General features: G+C 36.6%; 1 protein-coding gene across 1 annotated transcript in view; it reads left to right on the forward strand.

Moving 5' to 3' along the window:
- Nucleotides 1-877: 877 nt before the first annotated feature.
- The window catches only part of LOC106103744 (desert hedgehog protein B), a gene marked incomplete at its 5' end in the record, with an annotated part of 37,278 nt that continues 23,126 nt past the window's right edge, over nucleotides 878-15,029 (forward strand). The window contains one exon of the mRNA XM_013283597.1: nucleotides 878-1,357. Within this exon, the coding sequence (XP_013139051.1) occupies nucleotides 878-1,357 (480 nt within the window). The remainder of the gene's footprint in view (nucleotides 1,358-15,029) is intronic.

Consider the following 15,029-nt stretch of genomic DNA (forward strand, 5'->3'; position numbering starts at 1 on the left):
GGGTTGGTTTTTCTTGTTTTTTTACGCATAACAGTTTTCGGTGAATGTAATTATGTAACAATTTTAGTCACCGGTTAAATTAAAATAAAACTTAATCTTTTGTTTCACCGGCGTTTTTACGATTTCAATTCCACGCGGCTGCAACTACTATTAAATAAATTTGTAGAAACTAGTTGCGTTCGATAAAAGATGGGCATGTTGTGAAAAAGAAATCATAGCCCATAATTTTTATAAGTATATTTGCAGTTTTTATAGTTTTACGCACACGTAAAAAAACTTAATTAGTTAGCTAAAAACGGTTTCTTCTATTGTTGAAGCGAAGGGTTGAAGTATAAGGCAAAAAGAACAAAACAAAAAAAAAACAATCGAATACATTTCAAATTAAAAGTGTTAAATTTAAATTTAGTACAGACTTTGTTAAACTATTTATATTTAAAGTGAATCTTAATATTACCTCAGTCGAATAGCTATTTAAACAACCGACGGTAACAATTTTTTTAAGTTACCTTACTTTTTTAATAATTTTCTTTAGTATACCGAGTTTGACGGGCAGACGTATGTGACGTTTGTAATTTTGTCAATGTAATCGAACAATCAAAAACTTACAGTATTTATAAAAGATATAAAAGTGTTAATAACTAGTATAGATTAAATCTCTTCAAGTGAAATTGAGTGTGCAATAATTGATTTTCTTGCGATTTTACATTGGCCTCTGAAAAGAAAAATATTTATTTATGTTTTAGAGTGGAAACATAGCTTATCGATGTCACCCTATTAACTAAGGTAAATTAAAGTTGATACTTTTGTAATTGAACACAGTATTTTCTACGTTAAGTAGATGTGGAAGAATCCACGAGAGAAATTAAGGCTTGGCTAATGGAATGTTTTTAGGCAGCGAGATGAACGTCGAGCGCGGTGTCCGTGGCGTTGGTGGCGCGGGTGGTGCGGTGGCGCGCGCCCAGGGGATGCAGGCCGGGCCGGTGGTAGCCGGGCGGCCGCGCCGGCTTCTCGGGCTCAGTGTCGCTCTGATCGCGGCGCGCGTTGGTCGTGCGTCGAGCGCGCGTGGAGTGATGTCTGCGAGATGAGGCTGCCGCTGGTGCTACTGTGGCTGGGCGCGGCGACGGCGTGCGGGCCGGGCCGCGGCTTCACCCGCCGCCACGGACCGCGCCGCATCACGCCGCTCGTCTTCAACCAGCACGACCCTAACATCGGCGAGAACTCCAAGTCCGCCAGCGGGCCCCCCGAGGGCCGCATCACCAGGGACGACGAAAAGTTCAGAGACTTAGTGCCCAACTACAACCCGGACATCGACTTCAGGGACGACGAGGGCACAGGCGCCGACCGTCTCATGACACAGGTAAGTGCATACGAGTGTTATAGTTTTTAATTGAAAAAGTTTTCGTGCGAGTTTCCGTGTGTGACTGACGACGGTCGACGGTTGAGAGTTGGCCGTTGTTGAAACAATGGGTTTCATGAGGCGTCCTCTGTTTTGAAAACGGGTCCTCAGTGCGCGGGCTGGGACAATCGCCGGTGTAAACATTACCATCCGCGGAACAATGGGGACAAATTGCGGGCGTTACGGTAGCTTCGTAGCGAGTGTTACGATTGTAGCGCGGCAATTACGCAGCCATCGACAACAAACGTTTTGTCTCTGTGACTAATGGATGAATGATGAATTCTTTTCAATATTGATGCCGGTTTTGGTAAATATATGACCGTCGTAAAGTTGCAGGAGAGGGTGTCCGAAGTCGTGCGTTGTCATTCACGATGTTTTGTGCATCGCATAAAGACAATTTACGGGAAACTTATTGTCTCCTCTTACCTCATTGTAGTGTGCATTCTTTATGTTGCTCCTTAAAATTTTAATAAGCATAAACTTTAAGCACATTCAAATCAATCTCTTAATTTTTCTGGGTTGCATAGAAGGTATTAATATAAGCGACGCACGCTCAGTGGTTGTATGGACCGCTTTCGAATAAGGAGTTCCAAGATCGAATAATTTTGTAACATTATATTCATGAAATACCTTTGCTTTTTTGCCCTTTTAATGGTTAAAAGAGTAAATGCAATTTTTCAAATTAGATTCATTTTTTTCTTCTAAAAAGGTAAACAAATTTAATTTTATGGAGTAAAAGTCTTGTAAATTTCATTATGGGAAATAAGTTTTGTCTTAATATGTAGAATTATTATTTTAATTGTAAAAAGTCTTGCGATTTGAACTTTGTCCTTCTTGGCTGAGACACCCGCTCTTTAGTTTACTTTGGAGGCAATTGTATGATTTTAGTATATTTTGCATATAAACTTATTACGGACACAAATACAGTATTATGTTAATGTTTGTTATTTCAATCAACTTTTATGGTAGTGCTTTTTATGTTTTAACCATTAGGCAAATTAAAAAAAAACCCTATTTAAGTTAGTGTTTTTTATAATTGAAGAAAATCTTCATTTATAGGATTTTTTATAGAATTATTTTCGATACGGAGTAAACTCTTAAATCCCTTGTATATTGCCCTTGTTTAATGTTTCGTCATAGAATTAACATGTATTATGCAAGTGATATAGGTACACATTATATGGGAATTACGTTGTACCGAAAACTTTGTCGGATTTCTTTACTTCGGTCAATATTGATCTTCGACATACAGCCTAGCATTATATGAACAAATAAGGTATTTAAGATGCGTGTACGCATTTGTACAATATATTTAAAACTAGACAATCATCCAAAATATCTGTCTGGTTTTTTGCAATATAGTTAGTGTTTATTCTTGTCTTAAATTGACATTACTTTCCTGGTCAAATATTTAGTTTGTACTTGCGAATCGTTGAAGAATACTTACACTCATTTTACGGAAGATTAACGAATCGAGTAGGAAAATGTCTGCGGATAGTTGTAATGTGGTATTTATATACAAACGTAAATCTAATAAAATATCGGTTATCTAAGAAGTATAAAAATAATAGAAGCTGATAAATCAATATTTTTTGTTAATAAGGATATAAAAACGTACCAAATGTAGGTCCCGAGGCCTAGACTATCTAACCAAAGACACCTTATAGTATACTAGCTGTTGCTCGCGATTTCGCACGCGTGGAATTAAAAATAATAAAAATTATAGCCTATGTTACTCATAGATAAATTACCTTTCTAATGGTGAAAGAATTTTTAAAATCGGCCTAGTAGTTTTTGCGTGAATCAAATACATACATAAAAACAAATCTTTCCTCTTTATAATACTAGTATAGATGAGCAACAGCGTGCGATTTCATCGGCATGTATTTAAAATATAGTAAAAATTGCCTACTCGGTAATAACGTAGCTTTTTAAAATCGGTCTTTAAGTTATTTCAGTACATACAAAAATACAAAGCTTTCCTCTTTATAACATTAGTATAGAAAAAATTAACACCTAGACATTTCTAGTAGTAAGTCTTTTAAAATACATTAATAAGAATAATAGTTTTAATCTAAAGTACATTTTAATTATTACTTTATTATAACTGTATCATGGCTAGTGTATCTTTGTATCACATTTATTTCTTTTCAAATGTAACAGAAGGACATATTTTTTATCTTAAACCAAAATCAGTTCAAGTATATTTGATTGTGTAGATAATTTTTAAACATAGATTAGAATATTAAAAGTAATAAGTACCACACAGAAAAAAGTTAGTTGTAATTATTTATTACATTCGTTTCTAGTTTGATGAAGTTTCGTGAATGTTTTTTGACTAAGTTTAATTCATGTGTCATGATTGAGTCTTGTGACACATAAATGGCCGATATTCACCGCGTTTGGCCATGGCCATTTTGCTAACCGCAGTGGGTTTTATGAACACACAAGTATGCGATGCGACTGCCCAACATTTTATTTTAATATTTTTTTTCACTAAATCTTAAAATTTGAATTTGATACTTTCTTAGCTTCGTGGTTAGTAACTAAAGTTGTTACAAATTTTATTGGTTTCAATATCCTATAAATATGTATTTGTATTTAAAGTTCATTATTTTTTTTTTTAATTTGTGTTCATCCTCTGTAAAAATTGAATAGCAATTTTTCTTTCCATGTCCCCCCAAAGAGTTGATAGTTGCGAAAGTTTGTACAAAATCCAAAAGGTTTTAACAATAAATCAGCTAATGCGCTCTGTCGAGTTCAGGTTTCATCGCTTTGTCCAGTTTCAGCCTTTACCGTCGCCGCGCTCTAATGGCTCAACAAACACGCGCGCATGTTGACAAACAAACAAACATTCGCCATTGCGCTCGTACTATTTCCTGTAGGAAGTAGGTCATTTCGAAACGCGACACACTAATCTCGTCTTACGTCCAGATTTCACTAACTCTTAATAGCTTTTTTATGTTCACGCCAAATGTACTTGGTACAAGCAGCACTGAAAAAAATCAATAATTAATTTGTGTTATCAATTGATTTTTAATCACAAAAATCACGTGTATACAAAATTTTCAAGAAGTTAGCCATTGTGTTAAGTGAGTTAACATCAATGCGTTTATCATACAAATGTTATATGAAACTATGTAACTCTAGGATCTACTCTTTGTCAAAGATTACTCAAAGATTACTATTTAATCTTTGATTCAATAAGCCAACTTGTTTTAAAAATTATAAACCTATCAAATGTCTTGATACGAGTTGTGAAAGTGTTTTGAACATTTCATTGGTCATTCCATGGCCAGTTTTATTTAATGTCTGACAAATATTTAAATTCAATTATGCTAATTAGCTATTAATACTAATCTTTACCAAATCATCACAACTTGTGCTAGGTTAGGATTTGATCTTATGTCATACTTTGTTTGTTTGAAATATCATGTCATTTCTGTTTTGATTAAAAATTACCAATCCGCCTGGATTTTCTTGAAAATAAAAATGTGGTCTTGACTACTCGTGAATATCAGAGATTTTTTTTGGTAATTTTATTTTGATAAATAATTATGGTAATTATGGTTTTTGAAACGCATTTACATTATCCAGTGTCGTGTTTAAGTTGGTGCAACGAGTTCAAAAAAAAAAGTTGCAAGAATTTCAAACATGTATTAAAAATTTTAGTTTTAAGTTATCTTATGCATTATACTTTAAAAGATTTGAAACAAATCAAAAATTGTTGGTAATATCACCTGGCCTGTTAAAATTCATTTGCTATTCAATCACCTTCCTCGGCAAAAAGTGGATCCAGAGTTAATCATAGTGGCCTAAACGATAGTGACATGTTTATCGAAGCCGTTATTTGAAATGAATGTTTGCCGCAATGTCGATCCATCGTTGCCGGTAGTTAAAATTAGTTCACTTGATTTAGCGGCCATCGAGCAAGTTGTTTGCGCTAATGGTAAGCGCGTACGCCTCCTCGCTTCGCGTCACAACGAAGGTTCCTGAAATAGTTGTCGCACACTCAAGGATGCGTCTTGTAGGTGCGCAAACAATTATTTAAATGCGGACCGCAGTTTGTGCAGCAAATATTTTTATAGCCTAATGTGCTCACTCGGTTACCAGTTATATGCCGATGATAATGGTCCGGGGCGCAGAGCGCAGGAGACAAGGCGCGGGTATGTGTGCGCGCGGTCGCGGCGCGAATCCGCCGTGGGTTACGTTATGTGCCGGCGCGGCGCGGCACATAGCCGGGCCCCGCTCTCAGCCTTGCATTCGTAAAAATCTCCAAACCGGTTCGTTCCTCCATTACTTTCTTTCTGCCTCCAGTGTGCCTCCCATTTAACTCGGGGCCCACTTTTTATCAGGAATCGGTATCTCCTTCTAATAGTATTATTTATTTCTCATGAATAAGAGGGAATATACGTAAAGTTAATGCGCACGGGAAGCGATGCGGTGCGTTACATGCCGTGCTTCTGAGATAAACGTCTCGCTCGCTCCATTGGAGGCTGCCTGACTAACTGCCGATGCCGTGCCGAGGCGACGCCGGGATTTATGCTGCTCCCACGGCTTCCTAATCTCTCCTAATGAATTATTGTTTTGATTTATGTTCGACATTTTTGACTGACTAATTTTAATGTCTACCAGTAATGTTGTGCGCATTAGCAAATATAATTGATCGTAGAAAGTATTTCATTTTAATTCTATTAAGTTGTAGATTGTAATGCACTGAGACATCCTGTTTTGCCGTATTGTGTGAATACGTATAAAAATTATGTAAGTCGTCACAATATTTTTCTCTCATGGGGTTCTGTCATATCATTTCATGACTTAATATAAATGTAATTACCTAATAAATAGATAGTACCTATTTGTACCTAAATGATTCAGAAAATGATTGAGGTGTAAAGATAAAAAAGCACGTGTACCTAACTTCTACGGGTATATAAAACAATAATTTACAATGCGACTCTATTATTCAAGTCCGCTGTCTAAATCAGAGCTGTAAAATACTCGTAATATATTATATTTGCGCAATTCATGAAATCCCAAGGAGATTTATGAGCGCGTAGTATCGCTTTTCTATTACAAAATCAGTTAGCGACGTCTCGCCGACTAGGCCGGCAGCTCGGCATCTCGGCCGACCGCAGAGTAGGCGCACGACCGCAACGCTTGTACTTCTCCGATTCCAATCGGACTTACTTACCATTTTATGAAAGTTTTTATTTAAATATTTTACATCCCAGGCCGCGAAAAAGGCGCGGGCGGCGAAGGGCAGGCGCGGGGCAGAGGGACATAAATATCTTGGTGATTTATGGCCGGGGCGGTCGCAGGATAGGTCAGCATTATTCAATTTCGTATTTGAGGCTCGGGTTACAATGAGCTTTTACAGCGGCGCGCGCGCAGATAATGACGACCGACGACTATTCCGACCGCCTCACTTACTTTTGTTATCTACTTTTTCCAGGTTATACAACACGGATTAACGTGTGTTTGACGCGCCCTCTAACGACTAAGATTAATCCACGTTTATAAAGTTTTTTTTTCAACTTTGTGCTTTTCAACTTCACTGTTTGCCGGCACATTACATTCTTTTGTCGAGTCGCCGTAGACTCGAAACGATTTGTGACGATATTTGTATAAAGGATAATTTTGTTGGAATTTTATCAAAACAAACACATGGTTTGTTAAAGTCCAATCGTTTAAAACTAGCTTAATTATCGATTGTTAATATTGATTTTATTTCGGCCAGTGATACGCTAAAGTGGTTTAATTTGTTAGCAGCAAAGACACCGCCGACCAAATTAGATACTTTTCGGCTTATTAGCGTTGAGTAAAAAAAACGAAATGAGGCCCTCATCGCTTTGTGAATAATTGACTATAATCAAATTAATCCTAAATTCTACGGTGGGTTTACAGCGTTGTAAAATGTAATAAAGACCTCTTAACGGCCATATTATAACATCTCTTGTTTATCATGAGTTCATGAGTAATCATATATCAAACGAGTTTACGTTTCACGGGAATTTGTTTCAATTTAGATTTTGTCAATATTATACCGTTGTATGAATTGTGCAATATTGTAGATCATTATTTAAAAAAAGTAAAAATCAATGTGTGTATTAACAAGTCTTTTGTAACTTTTTACTTTATTATGACAGGGGAAGTAATAACTAACAGATAAGCTATACCCGCTGATAAATACATTCGCAGCTGATTACGCACGCAATGTGCATAATCTGTGATCATCTGACAGAGAACATGCGTTCAGACTAAAACGTCTGTGTTACTGAATAAAGTAAACGTATCCGTTCAAATAAATTGATCAGCTTTGATGTTAGAGCTACCGTTCGTAAGAGTTCTTAAATATACCCACACTGACCGTGGAATGATGCAGTTTTTATGTGTTCACTAAAATTAAACTTTGTGTTTAGTGTTGCCATGAGGTAAAATCTGAAATACCTTAAAATCATTTCCTTTGTTCCTTTTTTAAACGAGGGCCGATCAATTGTCGAATCTATGTCGTTTAAAGCTTAAATAATATTGAATGAAATCCATTGTCAAGGTATTTTTTGCCCGTCTCATTTTACCTTTTCGTAAAATCCGGTTGCATAATTAATTAAAAATAAAATTAAAAGTAAACACATTTTATAGACGCATCAAATAGACATCTTGTAAACAATATTAAAGTAAGTCATAAAGTACAGATCTGAAAATCGATTCAAAGAACTGCTGCGTATCATTGAATACAATAATGCAGCTAAACAATACAGATATAAATATTAAAACTAATATCTATCATGCAATAATCGTTAATTTATCCTCCATTGTCTACAAGTAGTGTTATACGTTATAATTGACGGGCGAATATGCAATGCAAACTAGAGAAATGAGCCCCATACACATGTGTTGGAGGCAGCGTTAAGAAATGTATAATTATTGTAAACTTTGAGATATGATAATTTATTCCGGTGCTTTAATCAGCGAAGATTAGAATGGAAAAAGTAAAACCTTTGTCTTCGCAAAATATAAAAAAAATCAGATGTTTAGATATGAACATCGATATCACAGCGACTTTAGCTTAGAAACTGGGGTTATTCAAAATAAAAAATAATCAGTTTTTTCTAATTTACAGTTATGATAAATCTGCATTTCCTTATTTAGATATAACAATTTGTTTCGCATTAGTGAACTGTAAACATAACTGAAAACAATTCATAAACAAAAGCTACCAAGTTTCACTTGATGTACGCAATAAAGGGATTTTAGGGAAAACGCGCGATGTGTGCAAGCCCTTTTACAAGTGAACGTAAGCACACTTGTTTAAACACAGACCGAACTGTTCAAGTGATAGGTCTTTGAACCTCACCCGTGTTTGCGGTTTGTTTTATATAGTTGCTTCTTAAGGTGGCGATAAATTAACGATTTGCATCTCCCCGACGAACGTAAACACTAGTGATGTATGTAAACGTTAGTGTGTCAATATCTAGCCGTGAATCTTTGAAGCCGTGTGAACGCGCGAAGCTGCAACTATTACTACGTCAATCTTTGATGTAAGTTCAAGGTAGCATATTAAACATATAGATCGATAAGTTTTCTATCGGAGATCATAAGAGAAGCTGAATTAAGATAGCTCACTAGCACCCACCTTTTTTGTCATTTTTAAGCCAGTAAAGGATTAGTATATTTTCTGACAGAGCCAGTCGACTGCGGTGCGTCTCTCACTGGGTTAAACATCCTACTTCCACTTGATTTATTACTTTTAAGTTTAAATCGACAAATTGAAATGTGTAGTATTGTTATTATTTCATTTAAAGACTTTTAGATATTATCCTTCTTCATTGCTTTTAATTAACCTCCTGAGGTTAAAGTAATAATCAAGAACGGTAAAATCAAAATATGAAACTAGACGATAAAGAAATCCAAAACGCTGCATTATAGATTATTTACGGTGAGAAACAGACAGTATATATTAAGAACATTAGGTCGGTTTGAAATAATTAAGACTTGCATAGATAATGTACCCGATTATTCTGTTGTGCAAAATGTACAATCGGTGATCAATGTTGCACAGATTCGAGTGGTCATTGTGTACACAGCTGCATGCAACACTTGTATGTTTTAACATGTTTTACATTTTAATGTAGCTTTTATAGCTTACTAGATTTCGCCCGCGACTCTGTCTGCGTGGAATTAAAAAACAAAAGTGAATAGCCTACGTGTTCTTCCAGAACACTATCCTCTACATCTGTACCAAATTTTATCAAATGCCGTTCAACCGTTAAGGCTGCAAACTCTAACAAACATCCATCCATCTAAACTTTCGCAATTATAATATTAGTATTATTTTTTTACATTAGTTTTAAATTTTTGTTACCAATTGATGTGAAATATTTGTAATATTTACAGTATTTAATAAAATAAAAAAGTAAAAAGCATTCCTTATTGTTTGTAAGGGTATCTCGTTGGTTTGTTTTAATTATTCCTGCAAATATTAGTTGTGGTACAGCTGTTGCCGCTTATCTTATTCTTATCTGTCAAACCTCAGTCAATGCTACACTATGAGGCACGGCCTTAAGGCACGGGCCACTCGACGTGTAACATTTCATGCTCTTTTCATCTTTCTATAATTCGTGTTTATACTCATGTTCTTTATAAATAGTATGTGCCTTTGATGGTTGCATAAAATGAACCTAATGTTTTCACAGAGGAAGATAAATCACAAATTATCAGGGATAGCTTATATCGTCAATAAATCGAAGGGATTTCATAGATGTAGTTAAAATAGGGCAACATAATAGATCAGTACAGTTGAGGATGAAATGAGGATATGTTGCTGCTATAACTATGAATTCAGATTAATATAAGTAGTTCATAATAATATCTGTTATGTCTTAAAACAGTGTTACAGCCACGAAGCTTGTATATGAGGCAACTAGATAATAATGGACTTGCAACAGTACAAACACCGCAAATACACGATAGGAGGAAGTGTTGAGTAATCAATCATCATAATAAGTATAAAACAAAGAAAATATATCGAAAGAAGATTATCAATGTACCTTCGCTTACACAAAAACTTGTTCTTGCGGATGTCTATGGGTAGCCGTCTCCACTTAACATCAAGTGTGCCGCTCGCTTGCTTCCATCTTCCATTAAAAAAGGGCTTAATTTATATTTCGTTCCATGTTATAAGGAAAAGAGGTTCGTCAAAGACATAACTGGCCGTAAAAATCAGGCAGGGCCGTACTCCAGCGTGTCGATCGGCACTTAAATCTTACACCCAATAAAAGTGCACCTCGCGAGTGCAGAGTGCCGTAATTGGTCCTGCAGCGGGCGATCTGGCGATCACGGCCGCGGAGTCGATCACGCCGGACATACTTTTACGATTCTCATTGGTCCCGTTTAATGATGTGTGACGGCTTGCAGCGAGGAAACAATGCGCTTGTAATTGAATTTTTACAATGTCGAAAATTCTCCCGTTGCTGAGCCGTTTCATGTGTGCATACATTACCGGTTTACCGTGATGAAAGCGTTGTAATGAACTACGTTTACGTCACCATTTCTTTATCATCTGCGACAAGAATCAAATAAACGATAGTACTGTAAATATGCAATATACGTACCACTATGAAAGATAAAGAAAAATTTATAGAGAGCAAACGGAATTGATGAACCAAAGAAGGAAAACAATATGTAGCAAAGAAGGAAAACAAACCTAATTGGACTGATCAAATAACGCACTTACTTATTTAATTACTAAGAAAAGTACTACGAGGAGACTAAGAAGAAAATCCCTAAATGTTTGCAGATCAGTCAGAATTAATAATCAGTTTGAAATCCTAAAAGCTTTGTTACTTTTTGTGTTGTTAAACAATATGTAATTTAATCGATAACGTTAAGGACGCGATGATTTATCGTAAGCTTTGTTTTAAAATCACATACATTCTTTTAAATTGTATTGCGGTGCGGGCTGTGCGCAGGCGCCGCGGGACGTCGTCGATACCCCCCGCACGCCGCACGCCGCACCCCCGCGCGCGTCACACCACCCTCACCTTTATTTATATTTATTTACCTTCCCTTCATTCACCGAAGGTCCGCCCTTTCGGCCCTTTTTGTCGCGCCCGATACAAATATTGTGAAAGAGCCTGCGGTTGGAGTGAATTTATTGTGTTACAATTTGACGTTAGTTCTATGCCGGTGACGAAAAAAAGCATTTTGTAAAAATATGAGCAGCTGGGACGAATGCGTGACATGTAAGTCGTAAATTAGGGTAGACCTACGAAGTATGTATTGTTTAACAATTAAGGTATTGTTATTTGTTTTAGACTTTTAATGGTTTTAATGTTACTTTTTGTACAGGTTGAACCTGAAAAAGCGTACTAAGACTTTCAGTTTTAATTAATTTGCTAATAAATATTTGACATCACTGTGACTGTATTTATGAAATGATGTTAGCTTTAACTTATTAATAAATGTGAAAAGATTAAGAGTAGATAGACGGTATTCTTGAGGCACTAAAGATGAAATCTTCACTTCATTTAGTCTCTGGGAGACGGGGACGTCTGAGCATCAGTTATCATGATAAATGACGTATTTATTTATCCGACGAGCTTAAATAGCTATGGTAATATTGGTCGTACAACAGCACAAAAGGTAACAAAACACAAAAGTTGAAAAAGGTAAACCGCGCTATTTACAAAGTGGCTAGCGAGGACCACACAGCCACAATCGAGCCGCGCGTGCGACTCCGCCGCTTACGACAAAAAAAATCATTCCCAACATAGATCTTTTTTGGTTATAGATCTCGCATTTTGGTGGTGTGATTTGTGACGTTCGGAAACGTTAATGGCACGTCCGATTGATATACTTTTTGTTCATCTTACCATTGTTTGTTGCCTGAATTGTTTTTCTGTCATTACGAGGTACATTTCTAATGATATACCTACCAAGATTTTAAGCATGTGATGCTATACTAGGATTCACCGAATACGCGTGCTCGGGTGCAAGTGCAGATTCACGTAAAAAGACAAATCGATTCGTACGGGCTGTGCGGTGCGCGGCTGTTTACTCGAACGGCGGCGCAGGCGCTGACGGACGATGAACACGCGCACACACTTTGACACCGCACTCGGCAGCTCTCCGCATCCCGCCTTGCCATCCGACCTTAACTATTTTTGTCCTCTCTACTCTCTCACGCTATTGTTTCCCATCATTTCGCTTTTGTTTGCCAATTTGCCTTTCAAATGAGCTCGTCGTATTAAGCGGCGTCTAACGGTATCTATACATCATAAAGATCTATTTATGTTTGGTGACTTGAATCACGTGGTCTACTAGATGGATATTACGTTTGGGAAGTGATTACACGTGTGGAAGTTGATATGTACATGTTATTAGTTGGCCTCACGTGAGTACACACGCGCTACTTTGGGGTCCTTCTAATTGAACGTAGGCGCGGCGGCGGCGGCGGGCTGCCTAACCTAATTTACATTAATGCAAACGAGGAGCATTGTTCAGGTGTGAAACACCAGTGTCAACACGAGCCCTCTACTCAAATAGTTTATTAGCTCCACCCAGCGGCGTGCTGGCGGACGGACCTTTGTTACACTGACATCCCTTTAAAAGACACGCATACTTAACGCTTAAATATGACTGTTTAAGATACCGCGTCATACATAAACAGGGACGTGCCTTTCCACTCATCGTTAGTGTTTATATTCTCAGACTTTTGTCTATTTTAAGAATGTATTCATGATTTTATATAACAATTCTAAACGAACCGGTATCAAATTGTTTTGTTTTAATGATATTTCAAAGGATTTCGATTATCGTTTTACGAACTTTGTGTTTAAATGAAATCCATATGCAGTTTCTTAGAGATGCAAGATTAATTCAACTCTAAAATAAAGCAATCATCCTATAAATTGTATTTAATTATTATGACTTAATAGCACATAATCTATTTCCTGGTCGCGCTTGTTCCTTTTCCAATTGATTAAAGTATGTGTTCCAGATCGGTTTTATTTATGGTGCGCGATTAAAGCCTTATTCCCACTACGTCAATTTCAGAGAGTGCATTAACGATTTTATGAGTGCTTTACATCTGCTTTATAGGACCGTTTAAGAGACAATTTAACGCCTATAAATGTTTGTCATTGATTGTGATACGTGTATACGAGAAATTGTGTTGGTCAGGGAACGGATAGGTCGTTGACTCGAGTCTCGCCTCGCGTTGCGGTCGCCTGAAACACAAGAAGATCGTAGTGGTCACGGCACAGCCTCTATGGATCTCACTACAAACACTTGGGTCGCAGTGAAAGCGCTTCCCCACGTATTAATGACGAGTAATATGAATATAGAATGTTCGTACAACAGTAATTGTGTTTTAACGTAACTGTCCGACTCAGGACGGGTTAATAAACGTATAGATCGACGAAATAAACACGTAACTCCTATTAACGCCCCGAAAGCTCTTCCGGAATTTCATCGCGGGCGTGTTAGCATTCCCCAAACATTATTCACCTCGGATGTACATTCATGGGTGCGCTTCATATCATTATAAAGCGTCAAGACTTACTGACCGGTCCCGAGATATACGTGTCAAAATAAATATTTAATTGAATCGGATACCGATGCGAATGTATGAAATGATGTCACTCAGGGAGACAATGGGTGATCATAAATTTATGTGACAAAACGCCACTTTAGAGATTAATCTTGCGACGTCGGTGTCGTGTGGGCACTATACAAGATCTGGGTAAATGTAAAGAATTACCGATTGAGACTCGGTCGGAAGGTAAAGTGCATTTTTGTGTATATTGGCCGTAGTCAATTCGCGAGTATGTGCGAATGTGAGAATGGAACCTCGGCCAGTTGTTGACTGTCGTAGATATGTGATGCTATGACGGGTTATGATTCACACACCTTTACAGTAATGTTGTTGAAATTAATATGTTAAACTATTTCGAAATTTATACAATAGCTTTGTACTTAATGATGTTGCTTTAGTTATACTGATTATATAAATTGATTGAACACTTTAATGTGTTTTGTTTTTCTTTAGTAAAGTTAAACTTTTATTACTGTATCAGACCTTTACAATAACACCGTGGGCGTCCTACATTCTAATGTTTATATTATTACGAGTGTTACTTATTTTCGTGCGAATAGTCTGTTTACCCGATACTGATGGCTTTATATTCTCTTTAAGATATATGCTATTTATGTAGGGTAAGCAACTGTGTTGAACTTAAACCTAAATATTTCCTCCTTCTTAAATTTGTAGTAAATATTTAGGTCTCTTACTTATGTTACGGTAAAAAATATATTATTTAGAATATTGAAAGAAAACAAAACTAGAAACGCACAATTAAAAATTAATTTTTATACGAAACACGAAATTGATGTAGATAAATGTTTGGAAAAAACAAAGTTTTGGGGAATCTACGAACAAAACAGAAGAAAAAATTTAGATAAGTACGTACTAAAAGCATACTAAAGACTTATTACAATTATTTGCATTTGATATCGTGTTAACTTCGCACGTGTTATAATATCTGTATCCGATCGTGTGGTATTAATGATCTCTTCTGTAACTGTGTCTAGGAAAGGATAATAAAATAGTTCGGTATGGTTTAAATCGGTA

This window comes from Papilio polytes, unplaced genomic scaffold (genome assembly GCF_000836215.1).
Source record: "Papilio polytes unplaced genomic scaffold, Ppol_1.0 DF823731.1, whole genome shotgun sequence".
Classification (NCBI taxonomy): Eukaryota; Metazoa; Arthropoda; class Insecta; order Lepidoptera; family Papilionidae; genus Papilio; species Papilio polytes.